The sequence below is a fragment of the Anticarsia gemmatalis genome, chromosome 14 (assembly GCF_050436995.1).
Source record: "Anticarsia gemmatalis isolate Benzon Research Colony breed Stoneville strain chromosome 14, ilAntGemm2 primary, whole genome shotgun sequence".
NCBI lineage: Eukaryota > Metazoa > Arthropoda > Insecta > Lepidoptera > Erebidae > Anticarsia > Anticarsia gemmatalis.
In genome coordinates, this window is record NC_134758.1 from 3,831,746 (window position 1) to 3,853,549 (window position 21,804).

The 21,804-nt window shown below is 37.6% G+C and overlaps 1 protein-coding gene across 2 annotated transcripts; it reads right to left on the reverse strand.

The window, feature by feature from the left end:
• Positions 1 to 2,131: 2,131 nt before the first annotated feature.
• Positions 2,132 to 21,413, reverse strand: LOC142978166 (E3 ubiquitin-protein ligase MARCHF6). Of its 2 annotated transcripts, XM_076122490.1 has the most exons (11): positions 21,273 to 21,413; positions 20,096 to 21,190; positions 15,202 to 15,453; positions 11,489 to 11,689; positions 9,540 to 9,725; positions 8,968 to 9,096; positions 8,622 to 8,712; positions 8,125 to 8,306; positions 7,692 to 7,876; positions 7,175 to 7,364; positions 2,132 to 5,604 (listed from the first exon to the last, which is right to left on the reverse strand). In XM_076122490.1, the coding sequence occupies exons 2-11, from the start codon at positions 21,152 to 21,154 to the stop codon at positions 5,482 to 5,484; spliced, it is 2,598 nt and encodes an 865-aa protein (XP_075978605.1). In that variant the 5' UTR covers positions 21,155 to 21,190; positions 21,273 to 21,413; the 3' UTR covers positions 2,132 to 5,481. The 2 variants fall into 2 exon arrangements, with proteins under 2 accessions (XP_075978605.1, XP_075978604.1); XM_076122489.1 differs by lacking the exon at positions 2,132 to 5,604 and having other exon boundaries at positions 6,962 to 7,364.
• Between the last annotated feature and the right edge of the window lie 391 nt (positions 21,414 to 21,804).

Below are 21,804 nucleotides of genomic sequence, written 5' to 3' on the forward strand. Positions count from 1 at the left end.
CTATTTCTTGAACTAAATACTACCGAAGACTCTCTTTATGAGCCCAAAGGGGTGCTTTTAACAATGTAATGAGAAATTAGTAGAATAGAGGGGTCGTACCTAGTAGTTTCGTAACTGCTCACCCACAAGAGACTATATCAAGTCATTATCAACGTATCTAAGTAATGAAAACTAATAAGATAATATATTCTGAGTTGAAACTATAAGTAATAATATTTAGCAATGCAGATTTGAAGCTCAAAGTCTACTAAACTGTAATAAATCAAAATAAACCCAACATTTTACAGATGAAATCCAATATGCAATTTATCAATTCCATAAATTGAATCTAATAATTTTATGCACAAACCAAAAAAAAACATTATTTATAGCAATGCTGGCTGATCGACGTTTAAAAATAAATGATTCCATATTCCAGTTGCAAATGTGGCGCGAAATAATCCAATAAGAAAACAAGATGGCGTTATTATTCATATTACGAACTAAGAATTGTTAATACTCGCTATATGAGGTGAATGTAGATGGTATCTATTATTCTTGGAATAAGTATTAAGGTCTTTATAGAAGTGATATAAAATAAACAGGCGCGGCGCGGCGGCGTCCGCGCTTATACTTCTACTAGCTATGTCTTTGTCTACTTGCATGATAAGATTTTTTGAGACCTCATTAAGTTATTCATTTACCTACCCCAGTCATTTAGATGTTTTCGCTAGCTTCCAAAAAAATTACAGTCAACCAAACCAGAATATTTTTAAGAACTGCTTCATAAACGTTCGCATCTACTCTTACGTCGCTCATAACCAATTTCGACCGTGCATCCTGACACTGATTTTAGGCATCTCACTAATAAAATCCAAAAGCAACCCCGCATGTAAAACCAAGCAAAACATATTGCAAAACAAACGATTCTCAGCATTGAGTTTATAACAGACGTGACCGGTATAATGCCAGCGTTAAACGAAGGCTCTACTATACAAGGCTCTACGAGGCTGTACGATATGAAATTCAACGCATGTACTACCAAGCAATATGTCGGGTGACTTGATTACACACGAGATTCCCGTCTTCGTACGCAAGACGAGATACGAGATCGATTAAGAATTACGTTTAGACTTTCAATTTTTAAGTCTTATTTTTAATGAGGTTGTTAGTTTGCAATAAGTGATTCTTGATACATGTTTTAACCAGAATACAACAGGAGTGGTCAGAAGCTATGACATAAACGAGGTTTTACGATTAACATTGATTTGTGTGTTAGATGAATGGGTGAACAACTGCTAATGATATCATATTTTAACAGGCCTTATAATCAACGAAAATGAATAATCATTGAAATTTCCTGTTTCACAGCTTATCATAATTTTATCCGTTGTTAAGTTTCGGTCTAAGCATGGTACAAGAACAAAAGGCTTGCTTGATGCTTATCTTATAATATCTACGCCGCGCCGTGTCAAAATAGGATAGATATTATTTACGAAATTTCGGTTTTGCTAACCATAGAAGTCCCTTAGTCCCCAGTTTTGAGCGATCCTCAATCCTTTGAAATTTTAAATAAATGTTATTTTGCCACAGCTGTTTTCGCGTAAGTTTCACTATTTAATGTAGTAGACGCATTCTATGCACGAACACACTATTACATTACCTCGGGACAAACTATGTGACCTACAGACGACCTACTACTTTAACTGTGCTATTTTACATTACACACGAAAACTACGAGTGACACGACTAACGTAAATAAAATATTAAATCGCTGCGTCAGAGTAAATTAACTAGCTACCCCATAATGCTAATGCAGCTTTTTCGGACCACGATTTGTGAAAAGTCTTTACAGTTGAGGTACTCATTTTGTAAAATTCGTTATTATTTCTTGACGAAATTCTTCTTTAAAAATAAAATTATAATTAAATCGTGTGCTTAGCTTATTACTAAACATTTAGGGCAAGATTTCTAAGTGATCAAGTTAACATAGGGCCGCGTGACAATCGCAATTTCGGTATGGTTTTATTCATATTTTGGTAAGCGTATTTTCAATGTTTCTTGGTTTCTATTTCTATAGGATTCTATGTACTTTTACAGAGTAATAGTTTTAGGGGGTAATAAAGGTATAAATAGTAATAAAACAACAAAATTATTTCAATAATCATTTTATTTGTTTACAAATTGCTTATTGCCTGTATCTACTGTCATCTAACTCATGTTAACTCACCGTTGATAATGTGAAACATAAAACGTACCCTACGCCAGTCAATATCATTACAATTTACATACAGCTCAGATATGATAGACTTAAAGCCAACGGAGGAAAAACAGTGTTCAAAACCGGGAACCTATTCTCAAGGAACATAAAAAAAATATATGTTTTTATACGACGGATACAGGTCACACAACTTTTCAAGTTGATTATTATTTGTAATACTCTTTCATATATTTAAAATGATATTTTTAGTGTTGAGAATAGACCCGGCATTAAAATCAAAATGATTAGTTCAAAAGAAAAAACATACAAGATTGAGCAGTGTACAATAAATAACATTAATAAAAAACTACTTAACACTACAATGAATTAAAATAAAAAATAAAATTTTGCTAATTTCACCACCCAATTCAAGGAATACAATTTATATTTACGTAATAGGTACATATTGTAAAACAGCTGAAACATATTTATACAGCGTCTAAAAAACCACATGTCCAAATAATAAGAAGAATGCTTAACTTTTTCATAATATTAAAAAATATTGGATAATTTACTTCCTCTCTATGAAAACACTCGACACTTATTTTGGCTACTACAAGTGCTTTTGAAAGATACACATAACAGGAAGATAGACTAATGGTCCAAATAAATATAAATACACCTTTATAAAGAAACGAGGATGGCTAGTAATTTATTTAGAGAAATATTTCAAATAGGAAAAATATTTCTCTAACAACAGCTGTAGTATACGTTTTTCTTAACCGTATACGTATAATAAATACGGTTAACACATAATTTCGAATTAATTTTCTATCCTGGCAATACTTACGCATATTGCCAAGTACAAAAATTAGCCATCCTCTTTTCTGTATCCAAATTTTAAAGAAATATTAACGTAAATAGTAGTTTTCAGGGTACCGTATCCAAAATGGCGAGCCCTTTTTTACAAGTGCTATCCCAAAGAAATAATATAAGAAGCGTAATGTTGGTAGTTATTCTAAACTATACTATAAGGGTAAATCTGTTAAGATAAAATGTGATGGCTAGCTGAGACTAACTTATTGCAAGAGTATCCTTCGCTGAAGGAATTATACTTTAATTTCTCTCAGGCATATAGTTGAATGCATGCCTTCCTTTCTTCTATACAAGTTGTAAGGAAAACGCCACCGGAAACAAAAATTGATGACATTGGTAGGTTTTGAAAACGATGCAATTTAAAAACACGAAAAAGAACAATATAATTTATGTATTTTTAAGGTTTATCTATCGACGATTTTATCTACTCAAATAAAACTGTTTTTGCTGTTTGTGTGTTGCTTTAAACCATTTTTCTAAGAAAAAGCAAAGTTTTTGTTAATGGCATTGTTTTTAAAATCCATACCATTATCATCGGATCTTGTTTTTGGAAGCGATTTCTTAACACCTTGTATACCGTGGTATATCGATTTATTTACTTGTGGCAACATTTGCCGTGCAATATCTCTCATTGCAACTCTTTTTTCACCATTTATAGTGCATTTCAGAAAAAATAAGAATATTTGTGATATAGTAAGTGCTAAATAAAAAGAAAATTTTAAGATATTTTTCTGAAATGCACTATATTATAGTCACTTATTAATTTTTGTTGTAATGTAAATCGATGTTTCGTTTACAATATTACATGTCTTTTAGGGGAATTTGAGTCTAAAAGTTTACCTCCATCAATGCTTTTTTAATACTGTAGTTAGAAATGATTGCAACACTCGAAACTGTGCAAGTAATACGCAACTACCCTCAAAAAAGGAATCATTAAATAAATAAGACATACATATTTTAATATTTATATTAGAAAACAGTCAAAAACAAACAAGAAAGTAAAATAATAATAAAGAACAGTGTGCATACTACTTGCACAAAAAAGAGTGATTTTCATAGAAATGCTGCGATAAAGATCGCTGTTTAATTTTTAAAGGCTATTTACGACATATTTTGCAAATAGCGTTGTATTTATTTACTTTGATATTATCATTCTGTATTCCCCTTTATGCTAACTTTTTCCGCTTTGAATAATCGACCTGAATGCTTGAAACTTTAACAATGCAGGTTCATTGTGATGATGATATCATTGAAACATTATTGTTCCAATAAAAAATTGTGTGTACGAATAGAGATTTTTTCATGCACACAATTAAATATACAGAACTGAGGCTTTTATTCATTGGGATTTCTCAAAGCGTCCCATTAAAATTTCAGTTAAATTGTTGACTTAAAATTCTGAGAGAGACCAGTGTCCTACAGTGGGATAGTAATCATTTGATTAATATTGAAGTTGTCTATCAAAAATAAGTCACAATGTATGTATACCATATATAATGGTGTCTCTATGGTGAAAACAGTATTGTAAATAATATAATTCTTTTTATACTGTCCGTACAAATTCACGGCCCTCTCAAAATTGTACTTAACAAGTTTCATGTGGCGACAAAATGATTTCCAATCGATAAAACCGATTCTCACTTTCGTGTCTTTTAAAATATTTATATTATTTACATAAAAATAATTTCCATGCCAATCGACTATAAATGCGAACGGCCAATGTTTAATCGACTAGAACTCAATCGAATAGTAACGACCGCGATTATCTACAAGCTTCAACTATTATCGATTTCAAATCGATTAACAACTCTTCTACTTTAGTCGACGGACTTCATAGTCGATTACACATTAGTCGAATCGCATTCGGTACATGTTATTCTCTTTAGACATTTTTTGGTAAACGTTCCACATGTTTCAAGAGTGGTCAGAATTAATTCGAATATTATCGATACAAGTATCGTATAACGTTCCGATTCGTGACGGTGGCTGTGTGATAAGACAATTCACAATGTGCTTTCGATCTTCGACAAATAGCGTGAATGCTGAGATCTAATATAATCTATACAAGGAATGCCAATACGTGGTTAAAAGTTTAATGACTAAAAACATTTTATTTACAAGATATAGATCACTAATTCAAATTCCAGATAGTAAGTTTGTACCAAGAATTGAAACCACATCTAGCAAGCACTATAATGAAATTAAACGTGAAATATAAATGAATGATTGTGATCATTAGAATGCTTGCTTTCTCATAGTAAATTTAAATTTACTTTGAAAGGAAAATGTTCTATAAAAGATCACTTAGCGAGGTAGTTGCCAACGTATGTTGCAGATAAGACTTTTCGCTTACATAGAAGGGATGTTGTTTGTGTGTCTGTGTCACACTCGCCGGTGTCACGTGACGTGTGTTGTGACGTCACAGCTCAGTTGGCGGGCACGGTGCTCTGTTGTTGTTTGTGCCGTCGGTGGTCGTAGTTTACTAGCCGCTGACCGACTAGGTACTTGTCGTTCTTTATGTGCTCGTATAGCTTGCGGAATTGACGGATCTGTGATGAAAAAAAAAATGTTAGTACACGTTTTTTTCGTAGGTGTATATTGAGCAGAGATGATGACATAAAAATATTTTATTTTTATTTTTGTGCATAATTTGTGAAATCATAAATATTATCACCAATGTACAAATTGTTTTTTTTTTTTGTTTATGTGAAAGTGCCGTCAGAGGCTAAATTCGATACTATATGATGTATGAGAGTTAGAAAAAATACCGCAATAGACCAGGAACGTTGTTTTTGTTCCGCGGTGGCGCGTTATTTGTTGCTAGCGGCAGGCAAATTAGCACCATGCTGCAATCGTGCTGGTTCCACACTATCGATTTAGGTTGCGCTGCGCCGCCGTGCTCAGCAGCATGGGTACATACCTGGAACACGGTGAGCGCGGCCAGCACGCAGACCAGCAGCAGCGCGGGGTAGACGCGGCGCGCCAGCAGGTTGCGCTGCGCCGCCGTGCTCAGCAGCATGGGTACATACCTGGAACACGGTGAGCGCGGCCAGCACGCAGACCAGCAGCAGCGCGGGGTAGACGCGGCGCGCCAGCAGGTTGCGCTGCGCCGCCGTGCTCAGCAGCATGGGTACATACCTGGAACACGGTGAGCGCGGCCAGCACGCAGACCAGCAGCAGCGCGGGGTAGACGCGGCGCGCCAGCAGGTTGCGCTGCGCCGCCGTGCTCAGCAGCATGGGTACATACCTGGAACACGGTGAGCGCGGCCAGCACGCAGACCAGCAGCAGCGCGGGGTAGACGCGGCGCGCCAGCAGGTTGCGCTGCGCCGCCGTGCTCAGCAGCATGGGTACATACCTGGAACACGGTGAGCGCGGCCAGCACGCAGACCAGCAGCAGCGCGGGGTAGACGCGGCGCGCCAGCAGGTTGCGCTGCGCCGCCGTGCTCAGCAGCATGGGTACATACCTGGAACACGGTGAGCGCGGCCAGCACGCAGACCAGCAGCAGCGCGGGGTAGACGCGGCGCGCCAGCAGGTTGCGCTGCGCCGCCGTGCTCAGCAGCATGGGTACATACCTGGAACACGGTGAGCGCGGCCAGCACGCAGACCAGCAGCAGCGCGGGGTAGACGCGGCGCGCCAGCAGGTTGCGCTGCGCCGCCGTGCTCAGCAGCATGGGTACATACCTGGAACACGGTGAGCGCGGCCAGCACGCAGACCAGCAGCAGCGCGGGGTAGACGCGGCGCGCCAGCAGGTTGCGCTGCGCCGCCGTGCTCAGCAGCATGGGTACATACCTGGAACACGGTGAGCGCGGCCAGCACGCAGACCAGCAGCAGCGCGGGGTAGACGCGGCGCGCCAGCAGGTTGCGCTGCGCCGCCGTGCTCAGCAGCATGGGTACATACCTGGAACACGGTGAGCGCGGCCAGCACGCAGACCAGCAGCAGCGCGGGGTAGACGCGGCGCGCCAGCAGGTTGCGCTGCGCCGCCGTGCTCAGCAGCATGGGTACATACCTGGAACACGGTGAGCGCGGCCAGCACGCAGACCAGCAGCAGCGCGGGGTAGACGCGGCGCGCCAGCAGGTTGCGCTGCGCCGCCGTGCTCAGCAGCATGGGTACATACCTGGAACACGGTGAGCGCGGCCAGCACGCAGACCAGCAGCAGCGCGGGGTAGACGCGGCGCGCCAGCAGGTTGCGCTGCGCCGCCGTGCTCAGCAGCAGCGGCGCCACGCTGTGAGCGAAGGCGTACGGCACCGCCAGCGCCAGCCCCAGCCAGCACACGCAGGGGGCGGCCACCGAGCGCAGGATGAACCTGGCACAAAAGCATTATTATCCATGTCCATTAAGGCGTTCTGCGTACGCGGTTAGCGATAGTGAAACGTGCACGTATACGTGTTCCTATCGCACGTTAAACCAGACCTAAGAAAAACTGGCTTCGGAACAGACTTAAACGAGAAAACAAAATTTTCTGGGTTTCGAACACAATCAATACAAACGATCCACGATGCATACATTTATGAATCTGTCAATAACAAGTCGTCACACATGTAGCATCAAATTGAATCGCATTACGTCGAATTCTTCACTATCTTAAAACAACGAATTAGTTACTTATAAAATATACTCAAAGTACACATACTTAAGGTCCATTTCCCGTATACCGTCGTGGTAGGCCTTCTCGATAGCACGGCGCATGGCCCAGTCGGGGCCCATCATGGTGAGCGCGCACACTATCTTCGTGTACAACACGCCGAGCGCCCAGTCCTGCCACACGAACAGTACCGGCGACTGTTCTAGCGGTACTCTCAGTGGTATTACTAGTACCTGGGGAGTTAAATATGTTGTTAGGATTCGATTATTTTATAGGTAAGGATGCTTATCAAGATTAAGACTGGCCGTCATGGTAGTCAACAGAGCGTACAAACAACACGTTATAATTTATATCATAAAATATTTGTGATTAATTGAATTTGGTAGTATTATCATTATTGCTAGTCATTTACGGAAATCTACATATTTATGAGGAGAGAAAACATATTGAACAAAGACTTAGAGATAAAACGAGCACGTACCAGCTCGAGCAGCAGGCCGAACATGAGCGGCACGAGCCCCAGCAGCGCCAGCGCGGCGAGCGCGGCCCGCGCCGCCACGCGGCTCCACAGCGCGGCGCGCTGCGCCAGCACGGCGCGGCCGCCGCGCGCCCAGCCCGCCGCCAGCGTGCCGCCGCGCCCCGCCGCCCAGCACACGTACATGCCTGCGCCCAGAGCCTTACTTACTAACCGCGCACGGAAGAAACTATCGACGTGAGCGAATATAACCATTGACAATATACGAAAGTTGCGATTTATATTTGTGTGCAGAGTAGAAAAAAAAACAAATTTAAAGATTTATACTCTCAAACGCAAAATCGACAAAAGCGTTACCAAAATCCCACTAGGCTTAGCGAAAAATAAAAATTACATAAGAAACATTGTTACAAATAAAAAAAAATTGAACGTCCTAATAAGCAATCATCTTTTTTAAAGTCACCGCTTTACACTTTTACTCTTACGAATAAAAATAAACTCACCACACGCCGCAGTGTAGAGTTCATGGACGCCATCGGCCGCTTTCGGCAGCCATATTGCCATCGTTTTCCTTCCAATAGCAACAGGTATCACCTACAAACAACACATAAAAATTTACTTCACTTCCTAAGAGCCCTGGGAGCAGTGTATGTGACTACTGATCACTTAAACCTTTGATTTCGGAAACAGGGAAGGTGCTATTAGAATTTTTCAAATTAATGTAAGAATAGCCTAAAGATTGCCGGCATCCTTTATCATGGGACTAACAAAGTTAATGGCGAAACATGTGTATATTTTATACACCTTCGGGTATACCAGGCCTAAAATTATAAATAATAAAGTACTTACAAGTGTCAGCGCACTGGCCATCACGAGTGATATAGACACGAGCACGAGTAGCGCGCCCAGTCGCACCGGGAACCACGACACACGGACATACGGCTCAAAGCCCGCCGGCCCGTCTCTCCGCATTAGCGCCTGAAAACAACACGTCATTTTAACATTTGTACAAAGACAAAGAGGTAGTCTTTTCTTTGAAAATGGTATATTTTTCAAAATTATATCTCGTATAAAAATATATCTCAAAATAAAGGTATAATAGGACGCTCGTATTTTTTTATAGGTAGTTGTCAGACGGTGGCGGAAAACATCGTAATACAATGTTATACTAATGTATACTTGTGAGTTCTTTGATACTGTTCTTAAAGGTATGCTTATTTACTCAAAACTCACTGAGGCTCACTCTACTAGCACTATGAGGTCGAAGGTTCGATTCCCACCCAAATCAAATAGATTTTTTCTCCTTTGAAACTATTTTACTTCTATGAAAGTTTTAAAGTCTATATGACACAAGATTGACGCCTTTTTTATAAAATATAGTATTTGCACGTGCTGTGATGATATTCCAGTACATTTAGTACCTGATGCGCAGCTCCTAGCTGGTGCGGGGGGTGAGGGGGGTGGGGCTGCGGCAGGTCGTGTCTCGCTTCACCGAGCAGGTACGACCGGAGGCCTAGGGCTCCGGCCGCGAGGCGACACCACGCACGCACGCCTGACTTCAACCAGGTACGCGTGTGGGATTGTTCTAGAAGGGCTGGTAGTATCACCTAGACAAAAAAAAAACAACGTGTATAATTCGTTATCCAAAAGAAATATACATAGATCTATAAACTCCTTCTTTATGCAAGGTGGATCATGACGTGTAATGAGTTTTTTTTTTTTTTGGTATATTCTCCATTACTACCATTCTCCAAGATGCTCTTCTTATAAACATTATAAGACACTGAATTATTCAAATAAAAATAAAAGATATAGTACGAGTATGTAAATAGATATAGTACGAATATTTTTCAATTCTGTTTGAGTACTCTACAAAAGCATTATTGAAGGTAGGTAAGAAGCAGTTTTTAACCTATTTACAAACATAATAAGACTGATTTGCACAAATAAAAATTAAACAGACAGTTTTAATTGAAGTGTCAATGGGTTAATCCATTTTATGTACAAAAATGTGTCATTATAATATAACCAACAGACAAAGGATTTAGGTCACTTCCAAGGTTAAAATTAAACTGAAATAATGTACAATGTACATTTAAGAAAGTTATATGGATGTCAATTTATATTTATAATAACTTATTAACTTATATATCCATACTAATATTATAAATGCGAAAGTGACTCTGTCTTTCTGTCTGTTACTCAATCACGCTTAAACTACTGAACAAATTTGGTATAGAGATATTTTGATATTCGAGAAAGGAAATAGGCTACTTTTTATCCCGGGATAATGAAGTATTCCCATGGGAAATTTCAGGTGGCTGATGAAGTCGCGGTTGTATATGTACATTTAAGAAGGTTATTTGGTTTTAATAAGTATATAAGTATATTTATCAGTCAGTTATTCTGTTTCCATAGTACAAGCTTTACTTAGTCTGAAATCAAATGACCGTGTGTGAAGTGTCCAATGATATTTATTATTTATTTATTTCATTGAGAAATGTATGTCAAGATTTTTTACTGAATATTCAAGTTTCAATGCATTGTATAAAACAACAATACAGGAATATGTATAAGTCTAAAAATACGTTATCAATACTCCCAATTAGATCGAACCGTTACTAATTAATAGTCATTGTGTTAAACACTAATTGACTTGATAAAATTGAATTATGAAGAGTTTATCCGTATAGGCTCAATACATAGTAACGCAATGGACCTAGGAAAATCCTACTGCTGTATAGAAACCAGGCATGTTTTAAACTTTGTGAGAGTAATATAACACTTAAAAACTTCAAATCACAGTACTTTAAAAACTTAGGTACATCCAGGACCAGTTCTATTGGACAATAGAGCATACTACAGGTATAGAAACATTTTAATCAAAATATATAATTAATCATCTACGCAGTCACGGTCATGCCATTTTTACTGCGTCGGGTATCGTAGATGCGATCGCCACTACGTAGGTTACTTTCCTTGAGACGTTATTTAGTACCTACATGTTGTTTTATTGTTTATTCCGAATACCAGATCCATTTTAATAGGAGGAATATTAAAACGGTTTTATTTAGGCTATTTATTAAAGGTAAATCTATATAACATTTTAGAGTTAGTTTGTTACAAACGCGCTAATCTCTGGAACTACTGGTGCGAATTGAAGAATTATTTTACTGTTGGATAGCTTATTTGTTGAGGAAAGCTACAGGCTATATATCATCATGCTACGACCAACAGGAGCAGAGTACCAGTGAAAAATGTTACAAAAACGGGAAAAAATATGACCTATTCTCTCTAATGTGACGCAAGCTAAGTTGCGCGAGTCAGCTGGTATTAAATTATAATATTAAAAAGTCAGGTAAATACGTACTTGCAGCAACAACAGCTCCAAGCTGAGTTCATTGACCGGCGCCTCCGTATGTACCGCAACTGCGTAGGGCAGGAACCCGGGCAGCACGTACTTGATCACTCGGATGGGTAGCCACAACATGAAGAGTACTGCTGTACCGAATATCATCGCGGAAACTAGCAGCCGACGAACGTGAGACCACACTGATAGGTGGATCATTTCCTATAACAATAAAAATTAAATTGAGATAGTGACATAGACAAAATTTTCGAGAAACTATAACATTCCTCTGTAAAAGTTTACATTTCAACGACCACGGCCTATGCCGAAATGTCAAGCAAACGGTAGAAAATGTGCTTTATCGCGCTTATCATTGAGTCAAAAAAGGTAACTTATAATACAATGCGATAGTGAGTTTTTATAGTATCGAAGTCAGAAATCACTTAGAGAAGTAGAAGAAAAGTTGTCCTAACAATTGAAATATAAGACTAAAATGACTGCCTCCGTGGCGCAGTGGCTTAGGCCGCCACGCCGATACCACTGCAACGGGAGGTCGCTTGTGCTTTGTGTCCGTTGTTTGTATGTTTGTAAAAATCCCCGCGACACAAGAGCAATTCTTAGTGCGGGAGAAAAAAAAAAGTCATATTACTTCAGAACACGGGTCATTGCTTCATAATATAGTAAATAGGAGAAAGGTTGTAAAAAACAGTCGTAAATGGTCAGCAACCTAGACTTTTAAAATCCACTTCACAGCATAGAAAAATCTATACTTATTGAACAATCTATAAACTAACATCAGTCGATACACATAATTTTCTAAACGAGCCAAGCTTGCAACTTTCTTTAAGTACCGTAATCATAGCATAAACCTTCATATAAGTATTGATTTGTTTGCAATGTACCTCTGCATTTTCTTTGAATATTTTAGTAAGTTTCAGTGATGTCTAGAGCTGTAAGTGGGTAATGCAATATGTATACGTTCAGTGGATGCTTGAAGTCACCTTTGATTTATTTAATAACTGAAATTGATTTTAATGTACTAAAGTTTGAACTATCCAAAAATCATTTCTTTTGTATTATTGTTTGGTGTTTAGTCTGTTAAACTGGTTATAAAGCGCTCATAGCCAGTCGCGCTCACCAGTTTGTAAAACGATCTGTGGGTTAAGCAACTCTTAGCGCGGTCATTCCATAGATGGGTGTCCGTATAACAGTATTTTAGCTGAGCATATCCGTGCTACGGGCACGGTAACAGTCGGTCCGGTTAAAATAACAGTCGTTAAGCCTTGTCAAAGGGCTTTCTTGGGTAGAACAACTTTGACACTAGGTTGACCACTAACCATACCATAAAATAAAATAAATGAACTTCAGTTTTGAGATTGTACTAAGCTTTTCCTAATATCAAAGCCGATGAGTCTTATTGATGTATTGCATGTGGCCTTCGAAATATTTTTGTCATTGACCTATTATGTATTACATATAAATAAATAATCGCCGTAATCGGTTATTTGATGACGAGAATTTATATCCAGTTTATCAGCTGTCGATAAGATATTATGCACTTGGTATTTATTTTTATTCAAATCTCTATGAACTAGAAGTTTCGTTTTACAAAAATCATCGTGATACTGCGAATAATCTTTTTTAGTCTCATATCGATCGTGATTCAACCATTATTATTTTTTAATTCCAGCAATCTTCAAAATCTAAAACTGTCTAGAGAACTTGGTACACAGTCTGCACACAAATTCGGTTCGGCATTAAAACCAAATATACTTATTATGTGTAAAAGGACCTGATCGGCACAAGCCGAACAAGTGGAATCCGCAACCGTTCTCCTATGACCGGTTCGCCATTGGACTGTTCGTCGACAGGATGATTCATTTATTTCCTTTTCCCCAACAGAGTCTTTCACCTATGGACATTGCGTCGACAGAAACTTTCATCTATGTCAATTTCGACGACAGGTCTTTCCAGCTACAGAATATTCCACCGACACGACGATAAACCTATTACTCTGGTAACTACAGACCTTTTCATCTAAGGAGAATAGGCTGTCAATTTTCACACAAGCGATAAAACAAAAATATACATATCTAACAGCTACAGCTTACTGTATCTTTACTAAGAGAACAGGGTTGGTTACTTGCCTTAGAGAAGTCAAACTTTGCTTACAACATAAAGAACTTAATTCTCAAAATGAGTTAGTCTTACCTATAAAAAAGCATTAACTACTCATTTATGTAGTTTTGATTACTTACATCCTATTCGATTCTATGAAAATAAAACAACAAAATTATTTTATACGTAAGTATTGTAGTGATAATTTTATTGCATGTGCATAGATACTACAGTTGCATCCTTTACTTACTATGTATTGCACCGGAAATGATCTATGTTAATATTGCGTTACAATTCATTTATTTTACATACTACGAACATATTTATAGGTAGCAAATTTAACTTTATCTGTGAGTAGGTGCTTGCACATAACGAATAATTGTAAATAAAAGTGGGTAGTTTCATATTATCAGTAACATTTTTCTTTACTTGTTTCTGGGTGTAGTGCATCTTCGTCTTAACAATTATTTGATGCTTTTAAAATGAGTAAGTGTGAAATAGTGAAATCTAAACGTGGTAAAGACACGACTCTGCTGCCGTGAGCAGAGTCGTTACAAACACGTTGCACCGAGCCGAATGATTTCGCGTACATCGCCAGTAAAACTTCATATCACGCCTATTATTTAAGTGATAGGAGTTACCTTCATGGATTAAAATGTCTTTACCACGTTTAGATTCCACTATTTCACACTTACTCATTTTAAAAGCATCAAATAATTGTTAAGACGAAGATGCACTACACCCAGAAACAAGTAAAGAAAAATGTTACTGATAATATGAAACTACCCACTTTTATTTACAATTATTCGTTATGTGCAAGCACCTACTCACAAATAAATTAAAATTTGCTACCTATAAATATGTTCGTAGTATGTAAAATAAATGAATTGTAACGCAATATTAACATAGATCATTTCCGGTGCAATACATAGTAAGTAAAGGATGCAACTGTGGTATCTATGCACATGCAATAAAATTATCACTACAATACTTACGTATAAGATAATTTTGTTGTTTTATTTTCATAGAATCGAATAGGATGTAAGTAATCAAAACTACATAAATGAGTAGTTAATGCTTTTTTATAGGTAAGACTAACTCATTTTGAGAATTAAGTTCTTTATGTTGTAAGCAAAGTTTGACTTCTCTAAGGCAAGTAACCAACCCTGTTCTCTTAGTAAAGATACAGTAAGCTGTAGCTGTTAGATATGTATATTTTTGTTTTATCGCTTGTGTTAAAATTGACAGCCTATTCTCCTTAGATGAAAAGGTCTGTAGTTACCAGAGTAATAGGTTTATCGTCGTGTCGGTGGAATATTCTGTAGCTGGAAAGACCTGTCGTCGAAATTGACATAGATGAAAGTTTCTGTCGACGCAATGTCCATAGGTGAAAGACTCTGTTGGGGAAAAGGAAATAAATGAATCATCCTGTCGACGAACAGTCCAATGGCGAACCGGTCATAGGAGAACGGTTGCGGATTCGAACAAGTGAGTCGAGTCGGTTTTGTTGTTCGATAAATATTGCTAAACCGTACGTTGCAAACCAAATATCTGTGTAGTAAGCCTTACGCTGTGGAAGAAATTAGTCTACAATTCCTCAAATATCAACTACTAACCTGTACAGGACTAAAATCAGGATCATTGAGATTCTTCAAGAACCACAGCACACCTGGCCTCAGGACTTCCCGTAGCAGCAGTATGAAGGACGCGAAGTAGTACACGTAGACCATTCCGACCAGCCAGTGGATGAACATGAGGGTCCATGGTGCCGCTTGGAGGCTCGCTTCTCGGTCCTTGAGGGTCGCGTCGAACATTGACAGGGAACATAAGTCTAACCACCAGCCACATACTAGTGGAATTACTCCGATCTGAAAGAAAAGAAAATGATAATTACTTTGATGAAAAGAAAATAATTGTGTCCCTAACTTCTGGAAATCTGATTTTTTTTATTTTGTATAGCTATATGTATCAATAGATGGTATTAAAATGGCAATTTTCACCGGGGAATTAAATACCCTTTTTTTTGCTGCTTTTTAACACAGTTCCGAGCGTACGCTATTCGTACACGTGCGTATACGCATTTTGATTTAATTTGTGTACATATTGACATTGCATTATTTTCATATAATAACTTTTCATCCAGCACACATTTCGTTTGCCATAATATAACCACACAACCAAATCATCACAGCTTTCAATCATTATCGGACATGCCTGTGTGAAATGTGTTAATACAGCCTTATTAGGAGGATCCTAAAGGGAGTGTGTACAAGTGAAAGTGTGTAATCGTTGACGCAATGTAAAGGTAGGCGTAGTCTCATTAAAATTTTGTTTAATGTTTATTATCAATCCAGTTACGTTACTTCGATAGCGGTTATCTTCGATTTTGAACTTTGACATCATTATTGGGTCGTTTTAATATTCTTATAAAAATAACTACTTGTACCTACTGCTATAAACTACATAGCATACTATAGGCAAGTTATTAAGTTGTTATCTAGAAACATTGTAAGTACATTTCGCTTATTGTAAACGTTATAGAGTCCATGATTCTTTGATAACACAGTTCAATATAGATTGCACACATCTTTGCACACAAAAAAATACGAAGACATTTATGTACGGTTATTTTTAAAACCATTAGTGACCATCGTACACGCTTTCATACTTACTAGCTGACCCGGCAAACGTTTTTTTGCCATATAAATAAAAAAAAATCTGTCAGTTAGAGGTATGAAAAATAGATGTTGGCCGATTCTCAGTCCTACTTAATATGCTCACAAAATTTCATAAGAATCGGTCAAGCCGTTTCGGCAACGAAAACTGTGACGCGAGAATTTTATATATTAGATGACGTCACATGACAATTTAACGCGAGCGAATACGTGCATATACGCATCTGTATACTTACGTATACATCTCCGTTTGGTCGTATTGCACCGCGAATAAACCGTATTAACAAATAGCGGTACTATTTAAGTAATAGGAAAATATTAATTGTTGATTAAATAGGAAACATAAATCATTAAAATAGTTCGCCGAAGTGAAGCAATTGTTACTCAAGTCTGATGCCATTTTGTGGTGATTTATGCCTTATATCATAAAGAACTCTATATGTACATACAATTCACAGTACCTGTATTCAGTATGTTATATGCATGATAATCTGACTACAATCACTACACTTATAAATGTGCTTATGACAGCAAAATTGAGGTTTAACCATACATTATTCATTATTAACCGCTAATTTGTCTTTACCACAGTAAAATTGAACACCATACGTTATTAACCGGTAATTTGTCGCATACAGACCGCAAAATCCTCAAGGCTGATAATGGTATAGCAGACGACATACATGTCGACGACATAAATATGTGTACTTACTTACATAAACATGCATAATTATGCATTATGAAGGCGTCTATGTATCTGTCTATCTGTTAGGCTTTTACGACTAAACTGCTGAGCCGAATGTCATGAAATTTAGCATAGAGATAGTTTAACCAATGAATTTAAACATCGGCTACAGATTGATTTGTAAATTAACTGTCGGGTGGGTAAAATAGGGAATTGAACATTTAACATGTATGGAGCCATGAGTGTCAACTAGTTTCATATAAATTAGTAGTAGACAGTGTAGACATCGAGTTCAACTCAATATAGAATCAGAGCATACATATGAAGGCCTATTCAATTAAGAATAAATTGTCTTAACAAATATACCCGACATGTGGTAAAACAGTTCAATTAATTAAAACTAGGAATTTGCCGCGCAATTATATCGATTTGAGGCTTATTAATTAACGAATTTGTGGTGTTATTTTTGTGTAAATATTTATAGAAAAATCAATCAATATCTTTTATTGAATTCATGTTTTAGCAATTTATGCCAAATTGCTACTTTTATAGGAGACTATGAGCCAATATTTATCATGAAACCGGTTTGATTTTTAAGAAGTAAGTATGTACAAAAAGACATTCTCAAATTTTCAGTTTAAAAAAGTTACCTAATACTGATTAATGTCAGTTTTTGTTCTGTCTTCTTCTGTCGAGTCAACGACTCACCATAGTATTGCCTAAACAATTGTTGACCAGAACCTGGCAACCTCAACTGCTTTATCCGTCGCCAAGTTAAGGTCCTCAATTGTGCAGGTTGTGGGACTGAGAGGGCACTGGAGCAGATGTGCCATGGTTTGTGATGGGGCACCACAATCACAGCCAAGTTGTTCTGTAAGAGTCTTCAAGGTAAATCTTTAATAGGTATGTAATTAAATAGCTCTGATGGAACATGTGCAGTACAAAAGCTATTCAATTTAATAGTAATAGAATTCTATATGATGTAAGACACTATTTTAGATTGATACAATAGTTTATTCAGTAAAGTATAGTTATATTACTATGCAATACTATGCATGATATTTATTACATTATCTGTAAGTATCTTTGCAGACCATAGGAATTAGGATTGAAGATCTTATTTAAGAAAATCTAAGGGAAAGTCTTTTGCTCAACAGTGGTAAACAAAAATAGGATAATAAAAAAGTTATCTTAAAGAAACAGCCTAGAGCTGTTGAAATAGGATGTAAATCTATTATACAGAAGAGGCAGCAGCAGGAGTCTGGTAGCATGTTCATAGCTCTTATCATGAGTTCAATGACAGTGAGAGATAAGGGACTTGACTCTTGAATCACATATGAGCATAACCCAGGTACTATGTGAAAGTAAAGAACACAACTAGAACCTACATTAATCACCCATCATTAGTGCTTTTTATTTTATCCAATCATCTATGAACTACAGATTGTATATCAGGTTTTTTACAAATGCTATTAAATAGCACAATTACAAATACCACATAAATTATACTGAACACAAAACATAAAACATTTCATGGTCATTACACTCATTAAACATTATAATTAGCTTGAGAATTCTTTGCAATAAATTAGGTATTTGCATTATGTTGATTTACATACATGTTTGAAAGTTAAAGATATTTGTTTGGGAAAGTAAAATCAATCCAATTGAATTATAGAATTTTCCGTTAAACAAACAAACTAAACTTCTAATTATGCACTTGATCAGTTTTATGACTTTGGGACCTAACTCAGAAATCCCTAGCCTAGTAGAGGGATTGATAGGTTAACTTTAGTTTACTTTTTTCTTGAAATATCAATGTATAGAAGCCCTTAGGTTTGTAGCACTACAGCTGTTTTAGGTTCCTAAGTAGGCAATTACTATGCAAATATGTAGTTGTTCCATCTGCTTGCTGCATTATTGAAGTAATAAAGAGTTTTACATCTGTACTTCACTGCATTTGGACTATTACTAGTGTTGTGGTATGCACACACATTGAACCTATTTCTGTCCCATTGATGGGTACAGATCTTCTTTCATAGGGAACAGACTAGATTGAATCCACTGCAACAACCAAGTACAGGGTGGTATCCACACCAATATAAAAAAAACACTTAAAGTAATGTATTTCTCTGCTGTCACTACAAAGTTGAATTTACTTGGATAAAATTTGGTAGGGTAGCTACTATCCTAAATATATAGATTTTTTTGTTTGTTGATACATTAAAATTGCAAAGTAAACAAATTGTGAAGATAACTGTCACATATGAATTCAGCATCAGTATTTGAGTATGAGGTTCCAAAATGTTAAATCACTATTTTATTATTCCAAAGTACAGTATTACAGTCTTTATCCTCACATATCAACAGAGTAAATATAAACAGAAGGACACCACCATATACAGTTATCACATGGCCATGTAATAACATTGTAAATCAATCACTTGATAAACAGCTGTGTGATAATACTATATTTACTTTATTGTGACAACTGGTATTACTTGTATCTTTATTTATGCTAAACTAGCTGACACGCGCAATTTTGCTTGCGTTCGCGTTTTTGTAACATTAATTACTGGTACTCTGCTCCTTTTGGTCGTAGCGTGATGATATATAGCCTATGTCCTTTCTCGGGTATCAAAATATCTCCAAACCAAATTTCATGCAAATGGGTTCAGTAGTTTAGGCGTGATTGAGTAGCAGACAGACAGAGTTACTTTCGCATTTATAATATTAGTATGGATTTAGTTTGTATGTGTTTATGCTGACTTTATTATGACTTTTTTAAACATCAGGGAACAAGTTTGTAACCTTTTATTTATCATTGACTTCTAAAACTTATTTATTTAGCAATTTAGAAAATATTTTTTAGTCTGGGCATGACTTTATATTAACTTTGTGAAAATATACAGTTTATGGGTCTTCAGCATAAAAAGCTAATTCAATTATTTTTGGAAAGTTCTAGTTTAATGACAAATGAAGAATGACATTAATAAATTAATTACTGTTTCAATTAAGTCTTTAATTCGTACACAAGTGAAAGAATAAATAATCACCTGTCTTTTAAAGCAGAAAGGTTACATTTGTCTCTTATCCCTATGGGAAAAAGGTTATGAATGTATGTATGTATATAATATATGTTTTTCTTACCTCAACAACAGAAAGCAGGGCCACTTTAACCACCACATAGCAGAATCCTAGTGCTTTTTTGGCACTTCTTAGTCTAAGCAGTGATGCTACACCATGTAAGACTGCCAACAGTCCTCCAAGTAGCACATAGCCTGCCAGCGCAGTCAATGGCCCTGCAAATGGACCTTCAGCAGTGAGACCAGCCAATGCAGCCCCCAATCTCCCAATGTGATACGGGCAAAATGCAAATACCACAATAAAAAACGTGTTCAGTGTTACAAGCCAAAATACATGCTCTAAAAACACCATGGATCCGTCTAACCCCAACAGACGTGCCCAAGTCAGCTCTTCAGCTGCAGCCCTGTCCCATTCCATAGGATTCCAGTTTGCCTCATCACCAACTAATGGATCTTCAGCAACTTCTCCATTCACTTCTTCTCTGGGCCCTGCTGCCTCATCCACTGCCCCCTCATTCACTCTTTCATTGTTATTATCCTGTAGAGGAACTTCTTCTGGAGCTGGTGGGGGCAGATTCTCTCTCTCCATCCAGTCAGGGCCTCCACCATGCATTATTTGCTCTCTCAACCAGATGAGGCCGATAAACGAAAACAGTGTACAAGTAACAACAAAACAACCAGAGAAGACATCCTTTGCAAGGTTCTCAGCAGAAATAATATCGAATGGAAGAGATATTATAGGGTCCAGGGAGCCGGAGAACAGACTGCGGTACGTTCTGCAGGCGGTTAGAGGCACGATACCGAGCCACGCCAGGGCCACCAGGGTGTAATGTAGCCAGTCTTTCACAGCCGACGCGACAGACGTCACGAGCCCACCCACGACGTCGCGGATCGGCAGTCTTCGCGGCATATCAGGAGAATAGATCGGCATAAACGAGAATCGGTGCCCGCACAACTCGCAAATCTCCTTTCTGGAGTATCGCATCCACTGCACTAGACACTCCTGGTGAATCCATTTTATTGAGCCGGTGCATATGCATGGATGAAACAGCGGCCGGTCAGAGGAGGCCTCTGATCGACAGAACCGGCAGAAGTCCGCACCGGACGAGTCCGAATCCATCATGATCTTCAATCCAGTTTGGCTGGTTGATTATGCGATCTGTGAAAGTTATCACGCGGTTAAGGCTTCAAGTATAACAACACAACACTATCTACTTTGCATAATAATTAAAAACACACACCTCGACACGTAAAATTAACAGATAGCACAAAATACAATAGATTTTAGGAAAAAATAAGTATTTTCTCTTTGTTTGACAACCAGACAGGCACAGCAAAATAATATTGCCAGAATCAGCTAAAAAAAACTACCATAAACGTCGTCAGCTGTGAGATGAAAACAAACCGGATGTAACTGTTCTGTACTCTGAACTAAAAAAATATACCGTTAATAGTTTTAAAATGGTTCTTCCGTATGTTTTTAAAAACATTAATGCACATATGTTTTGTCCTCAAATCAATAAAATTCAGTTATTGTAAGAACTCGAAAATTATAAACAATTATCTAAGTATGTAGATCGATTTAACGCAAATATTTTGGTATGTGGTAGTTCCCCGATATTTCAGTGCACATCTAAAATTACAGAACCATTTCTGTAATAAAGTCAACTGATTAAAGAGAAAAACGTTGCGAATTCATAAAATATACAAAATTGATCTATCATTTCACTGATGTTGGTGTATAAAAACTACCATTTCAGTGAGAATTATAAT